The sequence below is a fragment of the Tursiops truncatus genome, chromosome 10 (genome assembly GCF_011762595.2).
Source record: "Tursiops truncatus isolate mTurTru1 chromosome 10, mTurTru1.mat.Y, whole genome shotgun sequence".
In the NCBI taxonomy this organism is placed as follows: domain Eukaryota; kingdom Metazoa; phylum Chordata; class Mammalia; order Artiodactyla; family Delphinidae; genus Tursiops; species Tursiops truncatus.
In genome coordinates, this window is record NC_047043.1 from 15403174 (window position 1) to 15417453 (window position 14280).

Here is a 14280-nt window from a genome sequence, read left to right on the forward strand (position 1 = left end):
ACTGCCCGGCTATGTTCAGTATATAAAGTCCTCTTCCTATAAGCCTTTTCCAAGACCGGGCAAACCAAGAGGTCATCAGTGTTTCCGGGACTGGTATCAGCAGTCCAAGGGTAGCACAAGTAAGTCTGTAATGCTTAGTACCAGATAAAGCAGCCTTGAGTTTGAATTGCCTCATTGCCCAATTTACTCTTTTGGAGCAAGGGACTTTCCTGCAGCAGCGTACATAGGGGTTTCTTATGCCCGGAACGAATGCATGTGCCTTGTGCAGTGACCACTTACATCCAGAGAGGGACCAAGGCATGGGAACGCTCATGTTTATCTGTGAGCCTGAGCCCACCCACTGTTTCACTGCAGGCCATGGAGAAAGAAGTATCAAGTCCTAAAAAGGCATTTGGGCTGAATAGCACAATATGCTTGGATACCCTTGCTTCATGTAAACACAGGGCGATTGTGAATTCTAAGAGCCCGGGTGTTGCAGTTCAGCGAGGGTCTGATTAGCATCTAGAAAGCAACCCCAGAAAGGGCTGCAGACCCCTTTGTCTGGAGGAGGGGTGTACACATGACTCTGGTCACCAGGACTCCCTAGCAATTCTCCTATGAATATTTCACCCCCGTTTCCCATTGAGGTACATTTTGGGAGTCTCTAGCACTTTCATGGCAAAGGGCTTTTGGCTGGTCTGCCTTACTTTTACAAGCGCGAGGGAAGCAGTTTGAAGTAAAAGGAAGAGTCGTGGGAAACTGAATTTCTTTTTCTACACGGCAGAAATAATGTCGCTTGTAAGGTTTTTCCAAAAGCTGGCAAGTGCTGAGTAACCTCTTGTTTTGAACTATCAGTGCCTGGAGTCTTTCGTGACTTTAGCTTTGACGTCATGTAAGTGACTGTGTCTAAAAATCAAAAACATAACGCTGTGTAGCTCCGAGGACTCTCGTTTCCTGGGCCAAAAAGCACAGGATGTATACCTTCTTTCCACTGTATCGTGTTTTATGTAGAACTTTGATTTTTTTTTTTTTTAAATATCTTCCTGCCTTCCCACCTTCACAAAGAGGGATACAATAACTGATTCTACCTCCTCTGCTGGCAGGATTTGGAGATCACATTTTTCCTGGGTGTTCTTGATCATGTGGCCAGAGTACATTCCTTTAACTTACCCCCCAGAGTCCCAAAGTCACTCAGTCTTTCTGACTTTAAGCCAGTCACACACACAGCAACCCCCCAAAAACTTGAAACTTTGGTATCTGGCACTGGCCACACCCAGGGCATGGCTCTCTGAGGTTTCACCAAGTCCAAAAAGATGGATACGACTGTCCCTTTGTGTCACCTATTTCAAACTTAAATTTTAAGCAACCTAGGACACGTAAAGTTCTGAAGTGTGAGTGTGCCCTAGGCATATTAGCATACTTACATTTTGCCAAGCAGAGAATAATCTTAGGTTTTAAATTTTGGAGCAGTTTTTAAACTCTAGGAAGGAGGAAAAAAAAAATCAATGGAACAAAACATCTGTACATATATCCTTTTATTATTATCACCTATGCTGATGTGATTGGCACCAGGGGAATAGCTTACACCCAGCAGGGCTCCCTTGCCCAGCTTTCTATCAAAATTGACAATATTCACTCTGTGTGTATTTATATCAATTTAAGCCTATATAAAACTATGCCTGTATTTAGAAGAGAGCCTTCTTTTGGGTTTTCTAATTCTGCTTTTCTTGATAAGTGTGTATGTAGACCATCTAGGTATGCTCATGAGTAAATGAGACTGTCACTCGCTTCCCAACAATTATTGGAGGCCTTAATGCATAAGGATTAGGGGAGAGGAGGGTTGTTGCATCTACCTGTGAAACCAGCATTAAAAGGTCACTCCTCACTTCATCAGGAAAAAGGAATGTGCTCTGGGGAAATAGCAATGCAATAGTCATAAAGTACCCACGTGGTTAAACAAAATTCCTGCCTGATTCAGGTATTTCTGTTCTGGGAAGGAAGGGAGGGTTTCCTTACAGAGGGTAGACAAGAAGAAATGAGGTCCATATCTCTTTCTTTCAATTATCTATAAAAATGAAGGCATCAATCCATATCATGTATATAAATTAAGAAAATTCTTGAGTTAATTCATCTCCCAGCTTGTCTAAAGGTGGGAGGTTTGCAGGGTAAAGGCACACAAAATTCATGTCCCCACTGACAGAGTTTTTATGCTCATTTCTTATCTGAAGGGCTCAAGTTTTTCTTGCAGAGTACACACAAGGCCCTATCAAAGTTCATTGTGCAATTTTGTTTTGAGCCATTGAAGGACAGCTTTCCCATTAGAAATCTAACACAGAAACGTCTTTAATTAGCAGACTTTTCTGCAGGGTGGGGCCCAAGCAGGACTCCAGGGACTGGAAGTGTGAATTTTAATGCTTCGTTGCAAAAGGAGGAGATTCTGGACATTCTCAGTATCTTATTTAAAGCGGGGTACGTGAAGCAGTGCATTAATGGCCTACATTAAGTTACAGGTATGAATTTTACATAAAACAGATTAATATTATATGTCATGGTGAAATTTTAAATACTCCGTGCCCATGCATTTTTAATATTTACGTGCCCTAATTTAATGCTGAAGGCAACTGCATTTCTTGAGCCCACTTTTGCATCTAGATGGGTAAAAGAAAAACCCTACGACGTTTTGGTTTTACTTACACGTCCCTTCACCAAAAATCTGCATTTGGCCTTCTTTTTCTTTTTTCTTTTTCTTTCCCCCTAAGCTTTAACGTTTTAAAAACAGGAACGGAAAGCCTCCGCATTCCATTCCATCATTATGGTTTCGGCAATTGTGAAAAGGCGAATAAAGAAATGGAGGGGAAAAATAGAGAGGAGAACGAACGTGCCTTCTTGAACAGCGTCCTTCTTAAGGCGCTGGAATCCCAGGGATGGAGTGACTGGTGGCGGAGGGTCCCTGGGTGCCGCGCTGTTCGGAGTAACAGGAGAGCCTCGAGCAGGGCCCAGCGCTCCCTCAGCCGCCTAAGCCGGGGGTAGAGTAAATTCCAGCCGCACATTCCCGCAGTTCTTCGCAGGAACTTCTCCCTCTCTTTTCCCCTCCCTAAGGCACTCACCAGCTTGGCCCGACTCCCACCCAGCTCTCTTTTCTCAGAGCCCCCACCCACGGCGTTGACGGAATGGAGCGCCCTTCCCATTGGCCCGAGCGCCATTCCCTGAGGTGGCACCGTCCGCCTGATTGGCTGGCCACTCCAGAACCCCGCCCACCCCGCCACTCGGGTTGCCCAGCTCCCGCCCCCCAGCATCTCCCGGAGCCCCAGCCCTCGTCGCCTCCCTCCGCGCACCCGCCCGCGAGCCCAGCCCAGCTCTGCTCCCTCGCCCGGCGACACGGCCAACGCGTTGGCCCCGCCCCCGGGGCGCGCGGCTTATAAATACAGCTGCGCGGCGGGCCGTGCGAGAGCGTAGCGGAGGTGCGGTTGTGGGTCGGTTACCGGAGCGGGGAAACCTTGGGCTAGGGGGAGCGGAGCGGCGGCGGTGGGGTTGGAGGTCCGAAGGGAGTGACTAGGGAACCCGGTGGGCTGCTTTCCTTCCGGTGCTTTTGATTTTTCTTGCCTTTTGGTCTCGGCCGAGTGTCGCCCATTGAGCAGAGATCCCCTCGCAAAACCCGGAGCGACCCTCCTGTCAATTGTTGGGCGCGGGATCGCCGGGAGCTTCGCGGTTCCCCAAGCGCGGACCGAGCGCGCGGGGCGCAAAGGCAAGAGGAGCGGAGCCGGTCGCGGGCGGGGGCCTGGAGCTTGCCTGCCTCCCTCGCTCGCCCCACCGGGTCCGCTCGCGCAGGGCGCGCGCGATGAAGGCGGTGAGCCCGGTGCGCCCCTCGGGCCGTAAGGCGCCGTCGGGCTGCGGCGGCGGGGAGCTGGCGCTGCGCTGCCTGGCCGAGCACGGCCACAGCCTGGGCGGCTCCGCGGCGGCGGCGGCCGCGGCGGCGGCAGCGCGCTGCAAGGCGGCCGAGGCGGCGGCCGACGAGCCGGCGCTCTGCCTGCAGTGCGATATGAACGACTGCTACAGCCGCCTGCGGAGGCTGGTGCCCACCATCCCGCCCAACAAGAAAGTGAGCAAAGTGGAGATCCTGCAGCACGTTATCGACTACATTCTGGACCTGCAGCTGGCGCTGGAGACGCACCCGGCTCTGCTGAGGCAGCCGCCGCCGCCGGCGCCGCCGCAGCACCCGGCCGGGACCTGTCCGGCCGCGCCGCCGCGGACCCCGCTCACGGCGCTCAACACCGACCCGGTGAGAGGCCGGCTGCCGGCCCGGGGCGGACCCCGTGGGAGTCCAGGAGGGCGGTGGCGGGGTGGTGGGACGCGGGCGCTCCCGTTTCCTCGGGGCAGGGGCGAGAATGACAATTGCACCCTCCTGCTCCTCCGGCGCCGGGGGCCGCCAGCGGCGGGCTGGGTGCAGCGAGCACAGGCCGGGTGAATGCGCGGGGCGGGACTAGGGCTGTGCGCACCGTGGGCTGTCAGGTCCAGCCTGTGCTCGGGGAAGGGGGCGTCCCCAGGGCTGTAGGCTGGGATGGGGGCGTCGGCGGGCCAGCCTGGGTTCCGAGAACGAATCAAGGAAGACCGTGGCGAGTGCGTTGTTCGCGCCTGCTCACCTTTCCCTTGGTGTTCGTTGCTGTTCCAGGCCGGCGCGGTGAACAAGCAGGGCGACAGCATTTTGTGCCGCTGAGCCTAGCTGTCCAGGTGAGCGCGCGTTTCCCTTCTCGTGTGGCCGGTCGCCAGAGACGCCCGTCCCCGGCGCCTTCCACAGCGGCGTTCTTTGCCTCCAGCATTTCTGAGGGCAAATTCCCAAGGAGGTGGACACCCCCCCTCTCTCCCTGCCACCCAGTTAGTAAGTGAAGCTTAGCTTCAGCAGCTGGGGGTTCACTCTAAATGGAGAAGGATCAGCTCACGCTCCCGCCACCCCCCGTGCCGCCCCCAGCGACCGGCGGGCTCTTACTGCCCTCTCCCCGCCGAGGGAGGGTACCCTCGTGGGCGTGGTGCCCGATGCCCCCCCCCCCCCCCGCGCACTCTGACACCCACGAAGGAGGACGCAGGGAGGGCCCGGGAGTTCGGATCCCCTCTTCGGGCTTCCCGGGGGCCCGCAGCTGCCTGCTCGGCGCCTGGCCGGGCGGCGGACTGCGAGTGTAGTCTGACCCGGTGGTTTGTTTTGGGTTGTTGATCAAGCATGTCTTGAGTTTGGTCGGTGGCGCCAGTTAGTCTGCAGCGGGAAGGTTCACACACCCCCTCTATTCATTCCTCTTCCACAGGTGTGCGGCCGCCTGAGCCCGAGCCAGGAGCACAAGAAAGGGAGGGGGAAGAGCAGAAGTTAGAGAAAAAGCCACCGGAGGAAAGGAAAAAAACATCAGCAAATCCTAGAAACGTTTCACTCGTCATTCCAAGAGAGAGAGGGAAGAAAAATAAAACTTTCATCCTTTTTTTTTTTTTGCACGTTCATAAACATTCTACATACGTATTCTCTTTCGTCTCATTTATAACCGCTGTGAATTGTACATTTCTGTGTTTTTTGGAGGTGCAGTTAAACTTTTAAGCTTAAGTGTGACAGGACTGATAAAAGATCAAGAGCAAATCTGACTTTTAGAAACCTACTTTGTGACCAAGGAGCTCAATTTTTGTTTTGAAGCTTTACTAATATACAAGAGCATTGTAGATATTTTTTTTTTACATCTATTGTTTAAAATAGATGATTATAAGGGGGCAGGGAACTTTCTATTCCCTGCAGGAATGTTACATATTGTATAGATAACTGAGTGACATTTCATACCGTGTATATATAGAGATGTTCTATAAGTGTGAGAAAGTATATGCTTTAATAGACTACTGTAATTATAAGATATTTTTAATTAAATATTTTTTTGTAAATATTATGTGTGTGTTTTTTTTAATCTATGGGAATATTTCTTTTGGAAAATTATTTTCCAGCTCAGTTGAAGAGCTCTTGGTATCTTGAATGTCTTTTCTGTTTGGCCTGGCTTTTAATTTGTTTTTGTTTTGCCCAGTGTCCTGTAGACTCGGAAGTAACAGTTATAGCTAGTGGTCCTGCATGACTGCATGAGATGTTTAATCACAAAATAAACTTGTTCTGAGTCCATTCAAATGTGTTTTCTTTAACCTAGATTGAAATCTTTGTATTTGAAGCATACATGTTGATAATATGCTTTATCAGTTTCTAAGTACAGGGTTTGATAGTGTAATATATAAAGAGTAAGTGTGTGTTTTTTGTTTTTTAACTGAGGTCAAAATGGATTCTGAATGATTTTGCTTACAGGATGGGGAAATGCTTGGATCCTTATGAGTTTAGGAAATCTACTGTTTTAATCAAAGTGAAAAAATACTTATCATTCTTCATTTTACACTAAAGCTTAATGTCACTAAGTTTCATGTCTGTACAGACTATTTAAATCATAGAAATGAAAAATGTTCTCTGCTTGCTACCAAAGGACAAACTCTTGGAAATGAACACTTTCTGCTTTCCTTCCTCCAAAGAATATTAATAGGCAACAGTGGGAGAAAAAAATTCGAAAGGCATAATGGCAAATCCTTCAAGCAGGGGTAAAAGTCGATCTTCAAACATTAACTTTAAGTAGACCAAAAATTCTGATGACCGCATCTAGATTATTTTTTTATAAAAATGATTTTCACTATAGCTATGTTAGTTAACTGCTAAACTACTGTCCAATCTCTTGTGATGTGTAACTTTTACATGTGAATATTAAAGTAGATTTATCTGTCTTGTACTGTGATTTCTGGTCTCATTTCTTCAAAACCTTACACTTATTTTTAAGACTTTCTTTTCTCTTTAAGGAAGGTAGTGTTTTCTAGGTTAGGTAGGACTTTCAGGGCTTGTGAGCATTATGCATTTAATGTGATCAGTACTCTACCCACCAGTTAGATGGAATTTTTAGAGTGAGAGAGAATTAAGTAGGATTTAATTGGGTGCTTTGTAAATAGTCAACTGTGTGTGTAACGTGGTCTGTTTGATTTTTAAAAGGAAAGGATTTGTTTTAGGTTATACAAGAATAAAAGTATTATAGACCCAAGGGACTTTTTATGAGGTCAAAGTCAAATATTTATATGAATATGAAATGTGGCTTCTCGTAGTCAGTTGAAGTGGCAATATCTCAACAGAAATGAACAAAGTTAATGCTAATAGTTTCAAAAAAATTGAAAGATTTAAAAAGTCTGTCCCCTGTCTCCAGCGTGTCATCCCCTCAGCTTTGACATTTCACGGGTCTTAGGTAGTTTTAGAATTTGATGTATTTGATGTTGAGGCTTATAAAGTCAGAGGACTGCTTGTTTAAATGAGGTTTATTTTTATTTTTGATATTACTCATTCTTGTCACACATCAAGAGGAAAACACAAGAGCTGTGCTCGAATTCCAAACCTGAAGAATTCTAACGATTGCGTTCGTTGTTATTAAGAAAGGGGACAATCCCTCCTTTTTATTTGGCAGTTTAATTTCAGTAGGAAGCAAGTCACATGTGCTCTGTTGGCTGGAGTTAGGCGTCTGTCAGGCCTGAGTACCATATCCCACCAAATCTAAGCACACTTTAAACTTATGCTGGGAGACTAGGTACCTCAAAATAAGTATTTTTGATTTTTGAAGATAGGTGTTGCTCCTTAATTAATTTCATATGTGGGCCATGGAAAACCACTAAAAGGCAAGAAAAGTATTATGCATGTTACATTTGAGAGACTTGGCATTTTCCCCTTGGCCACTCACACAGCATTGGATGTCTCTAAAGAAACAAAGTCACTGTTTATTTTTTCTTAATTATATGCAGTTGTATAAGATAGTTCATTCTATTAAATTTTGGCTGTGTCCTAACCAAGTAACCAGGTAACAAAAACATTTTGAGTCATTTTGTAGGTAGTTCTAATTATTCAGATATTTGGTTTAACAGAGAAAAATATCCTGACTTACCTCATTTAATTTGTTGTCTACTTTTCATTGTATAGGCACAACCAAAGAGTAAGAATCATTTAAAACCTACAAAGGAAAAAAAAAATCTCGCCGTGGATTGTTGTTTCTCGTGTGGTTTTAAAATCCTGAACATCTCAGACATTTTGTGTTAAAGGAGGGAAAAGAAAAAACTTTTCATTTTGAAGAACTAATATACTTTGATATTGTGTAAATCTTAAGTTTATTGTCAAGATTTAACTGACTTTTTAGAACTTAAAAAAATTTTGACCCCATAATCGATTGTATTAAATGCCTCTATAATAATAAATCTTCACTGAGCAAAGGGTTGTGAAGTTCGTGGTTTTTAATTGACTTCTACTGAGTTATGCAATTTTTCATTATCAAGAATGGGTCTCTTGATGGATCACCTCAATTATTTACAGTGTTTCTTACCAGGTGATGAAAAATGTGTCTTGAAAATGGTGATATGAACGGAAAGAAAATCTAGTTTGAATGCTAAGGAAATCTTGTCTACTCTTTGGTGTCTGCTAGGAGAGGAAGCACGAATCCCAAGAAGGCAGCGGAATGATATTAAGGGAAACTAGACTCCCCTCCGCCACACACACACACACACACACACACACACACACACACACACACACGCACGCACACACGCACACACGGTAAATAATGTAGACAGAAAAATTATTTCACAGTAGTTCGGAGCCAAATAGAACTGGCTCTGCCTTTCTAGCTGATGCACTTTAATTATATGTATGGTAATCAGCCCAGATAGTCCTTGGGCCTCAACAGGGCCAAAGACCAACCCCTCCAGGTTTCTGAAGAGGGAAAAGCTTCCCTTTGCTGCTTTGCAAGTCCAGGAAATTAATTTACCCACCTCAGAATTAATCTTAATAGGGCTGCCCTCAGTAGGTACTCTTCAGACCCAGATGATTTCTTTCAATTACAGCCCATGACATTTTGCTAAAATATTAATTATATTAATTGGAATCATTGCCCAAAAGGTTTTAAAATTGTAATTTTACTTAGAGTTCTACCTTGAGCACTGACACAATAGATACTTGAAAAGATAAAACTTAAAAAGGGAACTAATTTGTTCAAGAGAGATGAACTTCGGTCGTAGAAACTTAATTGAAAATAATTTTTAATGAATTTTTAAAAATGTGTTCTTGCGTTCAGGTGCCTCCTTCATATTGATTTATATCCTGGCCAGTTCTAAAAAGTTTCGCTTAAGTGCTAAACTCGGGTCCGAACCACATTGCCAAAGGTTTTCTATACTCACCCAAGCAAAGCAATTCTATAGTCAGCTGCTGAAGGTGGTTCCATCATTCATAAGTCTGCACAGTAAATTCACACATGGGATATGAAAAAGGGGCCATAAAAATTGAAGTTAATTTGAAAAGCCCCTTTGAGTCCATAAAAGAGTAAACACATCAGTTTCTGGGGGAAGAACAAAATGTGGTACGTGTATGCCACAGGCTAAAATGTGATTGAAGAGGAATTAAAATGTTTAAATAAAGAGACCAAAGACAAATTTTCTATATGAATCCACTGTATCTGAATTTTTTTCAATAAGAAATCTCATACTTTAGAAAGCGATTTTCTAAGATATTACAAAATTATTGACAAAATATACAAATTTCTGGTGAAACAAGATACCATTACTTGCTTTAAATTACCGTTTCTCAATTTGTGATGCTATAAAGCGCATATCAGCACTTTTAGCATGCCTATTAAATTCAAATTCTAAAATTTTATCTTTTATTCCAAAGTTTAATTTCTAAAGGAGCGTACAGCAGTCCTGCAGTTGTCCTTCATGCAAATTCATATATTTTAGAATATTCCTTAAATATTTACTTATCTGTTTAAATATTTTCTTAAATATTTTAAGCATTTTCTTAAATATTTACTGCACATTTCATAAGCTTTAGCAGTCAATTGAGAGACTGTAGCTGCGTGTGTGTCTCTGTGTGTGTGTGTTTACCTAAAAATAGTTAACCAACATACAGGAAAATATCTTTTTAAAAGGTGTTTTGCTCTAAAAAGTAAGTCAACTGTGTTAACCTTCCTCCATTCTCTCTCCACTTTAATTCCTGAGATTGGAGATTTTCGTAAAGATGCACCCTTTATTTTTTGCACAGCTATGATTTAACCATGTTATGTTTAAGCATAAAGTAAGATAGAAAATAAAGAGCAAGTAAATCAATTCTCATGTTTATCATATCCTAGAATTTGGTTTAATCTCATAAGTAATCCGAAGAAAAAAAAAGAATGAAAACAAAAGGGGTACGTACTTATATGTCAAACCTCAGAGAAAGCCAGGGAAACAGACCTAAACTTGTAGACATTAATTTTACACCTTACTTCAGCAATACTTCTTAGAAATACTTTTTGTACATATTGGACCTGAGTCCATGGCCATAATTAAAACAAAGTAGGCTCCTTAAGATAGAAGCCTATGCAGAATTCATCTTTGCATGCCCTACAGTGCTTAACCAGGGCATGGTAAAATATTTGTTGCTCTGCATTAAGAATATCCCCTTAACAGCGTATCTATCTTCCCAGAGCGCTCAGTGACTCATTTGCCCCTTCATCTACACTGACTCACAGCTGAGCTTCAGCCCAATATATCCAACTGCCTTCTTGTCCTCTCTGCCTCTCAAGTGCAGTAGATTTGAAACAGCATTTTATGGTTTCTGCAAACACGTCACTCTTTCCGAATTCCTTATTGTCTTAGTGAATTGGGGCTGCCATAGCAAAGTACCATAGACTGGGTGGCTTAAATGACAAACACTGATTTCTCCCAGTTCTGGAGGCTGGGAAATCCAAGATCAGGGTGCCAGCCATTCGGTTCCTAAAAGTCACTGCCATCGCTGGATGAGCGCAGCAATCCACGTGCTTCCTTCAGATCCCCCCAGCACACGGGGTGCGTGGCTTCCTCCTTGGAGCTGCGCCGTAAGATAGAAGAAGAACCCAGGGCTAGGCAAGGTCCTTTTCCTGCCCCCATGACCTGGGTGGAAGGATCCTTCAACTTTCATTTCCCACCAGTCCTTTCTCTCCTTACTTCTGGCTGCCCTTAAGCACAGTCTATGCTTCAGCTGCACTGAAGGTCTCGTCCTGCTGGTGCTAGACAGCAAGGCATGCTTATCTCTCTAGTCTTGACAGAGTATGATTGATTTCCTGAGTGTTAAGAAGAGAGCAGGCTCAGGAAGGACACACGTGGAAGATGGTGGTGGTGGGGGGAGGGGCACCCCCCCAGCCAGCCAAACCAGCTAAGGCAACTTGCCCATCTGTGGGTAGGGCTGATCTGTCCACATCCAAAATGGCACGCTTTTTGATGCTTCCCTTCCTCTGTACCTGGATCCCTTCACCCCCACTCCCAGTCTAGGCCTGTTGTTGACCTCCTCACCATCCTGTGAGACCCAACTGTCCCCTCTTCTGCAAGAAGTATATGATGCCTCTCCCCCTCATTCCCCAAAGAGCCAACACACCCCTTGCTATAGTATAATTATTTTCACATGTCTGTGTTTCCTGTAGCTTCCTGACCCTCCAGGGATTCCAGACCACAAAGTACTAGAAGAACATTCCTGTAACTCTCTGTGCCAGCAAATCTAGCAAATTCTTTGCAACTCAACAGTGCAGTTGAGAGATTTTCATTATCTTTTAAAGCCTTTGGCTGCCTTAAACATGGAAAATAGATAAGCTGTGTGTTCTTGAGAGTGAGGGAGTGTGGTCAGCCTTGGGCAGAGGGAGTTGGAAGGAGAGATTGAGAAGGAGAGAAGAGAGGCTGAACGGATCCTGTATCTCCAAGAAAGAAAGAAACATTCCTGATCCCAGCTGGGATAAGTAAACAAAGACACCTCAGTGTCAGAAATGAAAACATGGGGCTAGGAGGGATGGCTACACAGGCTCAGGATGTGATGGGTCTGGGACGTAAGCCGCAGGCAGGGGGTATTCAGGAAGATTGCATGATCAGGTCTCTGCGTGTGTCTTAGGCCTCTGCTCTCTGGGACTGGTGAAGTGACATGGGTATCATAGATCAGCCGCAAGAAATGCAGTGAATCCTCATGAGTCAGTTCTGAAAGAACAAGCTTGCTGCCAGAATGGGAAACCCTTTTCCAGATGGAAGTTTCACTACCCTTATTATGATCTGGGGCCCTCGAAGCAGAATCCTATGATGAGTAACCTTATTAGTAATTACCTTACTAATCATATGATAAGTAAGCATATGTTTTGCAATATCCCCCCAGTTTTCCAGTGAAGGAGACAAGCCCAAAATGTGAATGGTGGAGTCAGGTCTAGAACCTGGTTTTTCTGTCTCTAATCCAGGGCCACAAACCTCAGTACGGATGGATTCTGTTCCAATTCACCCTTAGGGGGTTTAGGTCATATTCTCATCTACAAATTACCTCATGTTCCTTCCTAAAAGGATGGGGTCCTAATCCTAAACAAATAGTCATTACATTTAGGACTGACCTGGCTGCCTTTTTTTGCGGTACGCGGGCCTCTCACTGTTGTGGCCTCTCCCGTTGCGGGGCACAGGCTCCGGACGCACAGGCTCAGCGGCCATAGCTCACCGGCCCTGCCACTCCGCGGCATGTTGGGATCTTCCCAGACCGGGGCACGAACCCGCATCCCCCGCATCAGCAGGCGGACTCTCAACCACTGCACCACCAGGGAAGCCCCTGGCTGCCTTTTAAAAAGGAGAATAGAAGTAAAGTACTTTTACAACAAGGATCAAAGCTCTTTGACAAAGGAGCAAAGGCAATTCTGTGAAGAAGGGATAGTCTTTTCCACAGATGATGCTGAGACAATTGGATGTCCATGTACCAAAAAATGAACTTGGACCCAGAGCTTACACTTTTCACAAAGATTAACTCAAAATGGATCATAGACCTAAATGTAACATGGAAAACTGTAAAACTTCTGGAAGAAAACATAGGAGGCAATCTATGTGACTTCGGGTTTGGTGATGAATTTTTAAGTCCAAAACCAAAAGCATGAAAGAATTTGAACCCTGTATTATCCTCCACTGTTATATCCTCTGTTAAATCCATTCAACAGAGGCCTCATGGTGTGGGGAGGGGTCACAGACCATGTGGCCAAGGCAAAAGACTTGGGTGCTACTCAGAGCTCTACAGCTAATTAGCTGTGTCTCCTCAGGCAAGTAACTTTTGCACGTTCCAATCACCTCATCTGTAAAATGGGTATATATTAATAATTACCTAGCACAGAGGGCTCTTGAACAATACAAAACAGTAACATATATGAAAATATTTTATAAGACAATGGTTATAATTTTGGTATATATTAAAAAATAATCGGAAGAGAGTTTTAAGTTTTAGATTCCTGAGTTCCACCCATCCCTCCCTCCCCTCCACTGAGATTCTGATTCATCAGGTATAGGGGGGGAACTAGGAATCTGCATTTTAGCTTTTCCCTGGGAATCTAAGACAAGTCCCCCAGGAACCCCATTTTGAGAAACAGTATTTTGTAAGCTGTAAAATGTTATGTAGGTTTCGGCTATTGTTGTCATGACACGCGTGGTGTGTTTCTCCTTCTTTTTCACCACTTTCCAATTTTCCAGGAGCTCTGATCAAGTAAAGAGGACAGGGTAATACAATATCAACAAAAGGTCATGGGAATACTATCTAGTGGGAGAAGGGAAGTTCTTACTAGCAGAGGATGCATAGGAGAGAGGGCTTCAAAAGTGAGACTGTGGATTGCGGCTGCTGGGACAAGACTACAGGCAAGATGCTGAGTCCTCCTTCACCTTGGTTCTCATTCCAGTCTGTCCATGACTCAAGGCACTCATAATAACCTACTTTGCTTTACCCATTCCATTAACTCTTAAAATTTCTAAGGAAAGACATAAAAGAAAGAGGTCAGTTTCTACCCTCTTATACATCATTCTAAATCGTTACATTCTGTCATTATATCTATGTGATGACCCAAAAAATGTTTGGAGAAGGTGTGCCTGCACAGGCAACAATGAGCAGTATTACTTTAATGGTAAAGAGATTCTTCTGGATAAACAAATTTAGAAAAAAATATTTCGTTTCTCCTAGTATATTATATCATCCTAAGGGACTGCCTTTAACATGATGCAGAAAAACAGTCTAATTGGGCTTGCCCCAATCTGTTGTTTTTGCCTTGGAACTGTCCTAATTCATAGCTAGCAAATGTTAAAATACCATATGCGTGTAAAATTGGGATACGATACAATTGTACCTTCATTTCATGTAATAGATTTCTTCTTGCTAAAATTATACACGATTTTTATGAATTTAAAAGCGTAGAGACACCAGCTTCCCTTTTTTCAAAATTGTGA

At 44.5% G+C, this 14280-nt stretch overlaps 1 protein-coding gene and 1 long non-coding RNA gene across 3 annotated transcripts in view; one reads left to right on the forward strand and one right to left on the reverse strand.

Moving 5' to 3' along the window:
- LOC109551580 (uncharacterized) overlaps positions 1 to 3078 on the reverse strand; it is a 382304-nt gene extending 379226 nt beyond the window's left edge. The window contains exon 1 of the long non-coding RNA XR_004528378.2: positions 1404 to 3078. This is a non-coding gene — a long non-coding RNA (uncharacterized lncRNA). The remainder of the gene's footprint in view (positions 1 to 1403) is intronic.
- A 316-nt stretch (positions 3079 to 3394) lies between these two features.
- On the forward strand, positions 3395 to 6761 carry ID4 (inhibitor of DNA binding 4). 2 transcript variants are annotated; one of them, XM_019945211.3, is made up of 3 exons: positions 3405 to 4258; positions 4649 to 4707; positions 5274 to 6761. In XM_019945211.3, the coding sequence occupies exons 1-2, from the start codon at positions 3818 to 3820 to the stop codon at positions 4691 to 4693; spliced, it is 486 nt and encodes a 161-aa protein (XP_019800770.2). In that variant the 5' UTR covers positions 3405 to 3817; the 3' UTR covers positions 4694 to 4707; positions 5274 to 6761. The 2 variants fall into 2 exon arrangements, with proteins under 2 accessions (XP_019800769.2, XP_019800770.2); XM_019945210.3 differs by lacking the exon at positions 4649 to 4707 and having other exon boundaries at positions 3395 to 4258.
- Positions 6762 to 14280: the final 7519 nt, after the last annotated feature.

Coding starts and splice junctions, on each gene's coding strand:
- ID4 (XM_019945210.3), top strand. CDS start 3,818: ATGAAGGCGGTGAGCCCGGTGCGCCCCTCGGGCCGTAAGGCGCCGTCG. Junction 4,259..5,273: donor CGGCGCTCAACACCGACCCG/GTGAGAGGCCGG, acceptor CCTCTTCCACAG/GTGTGCGGCCGCCTGAGCCC.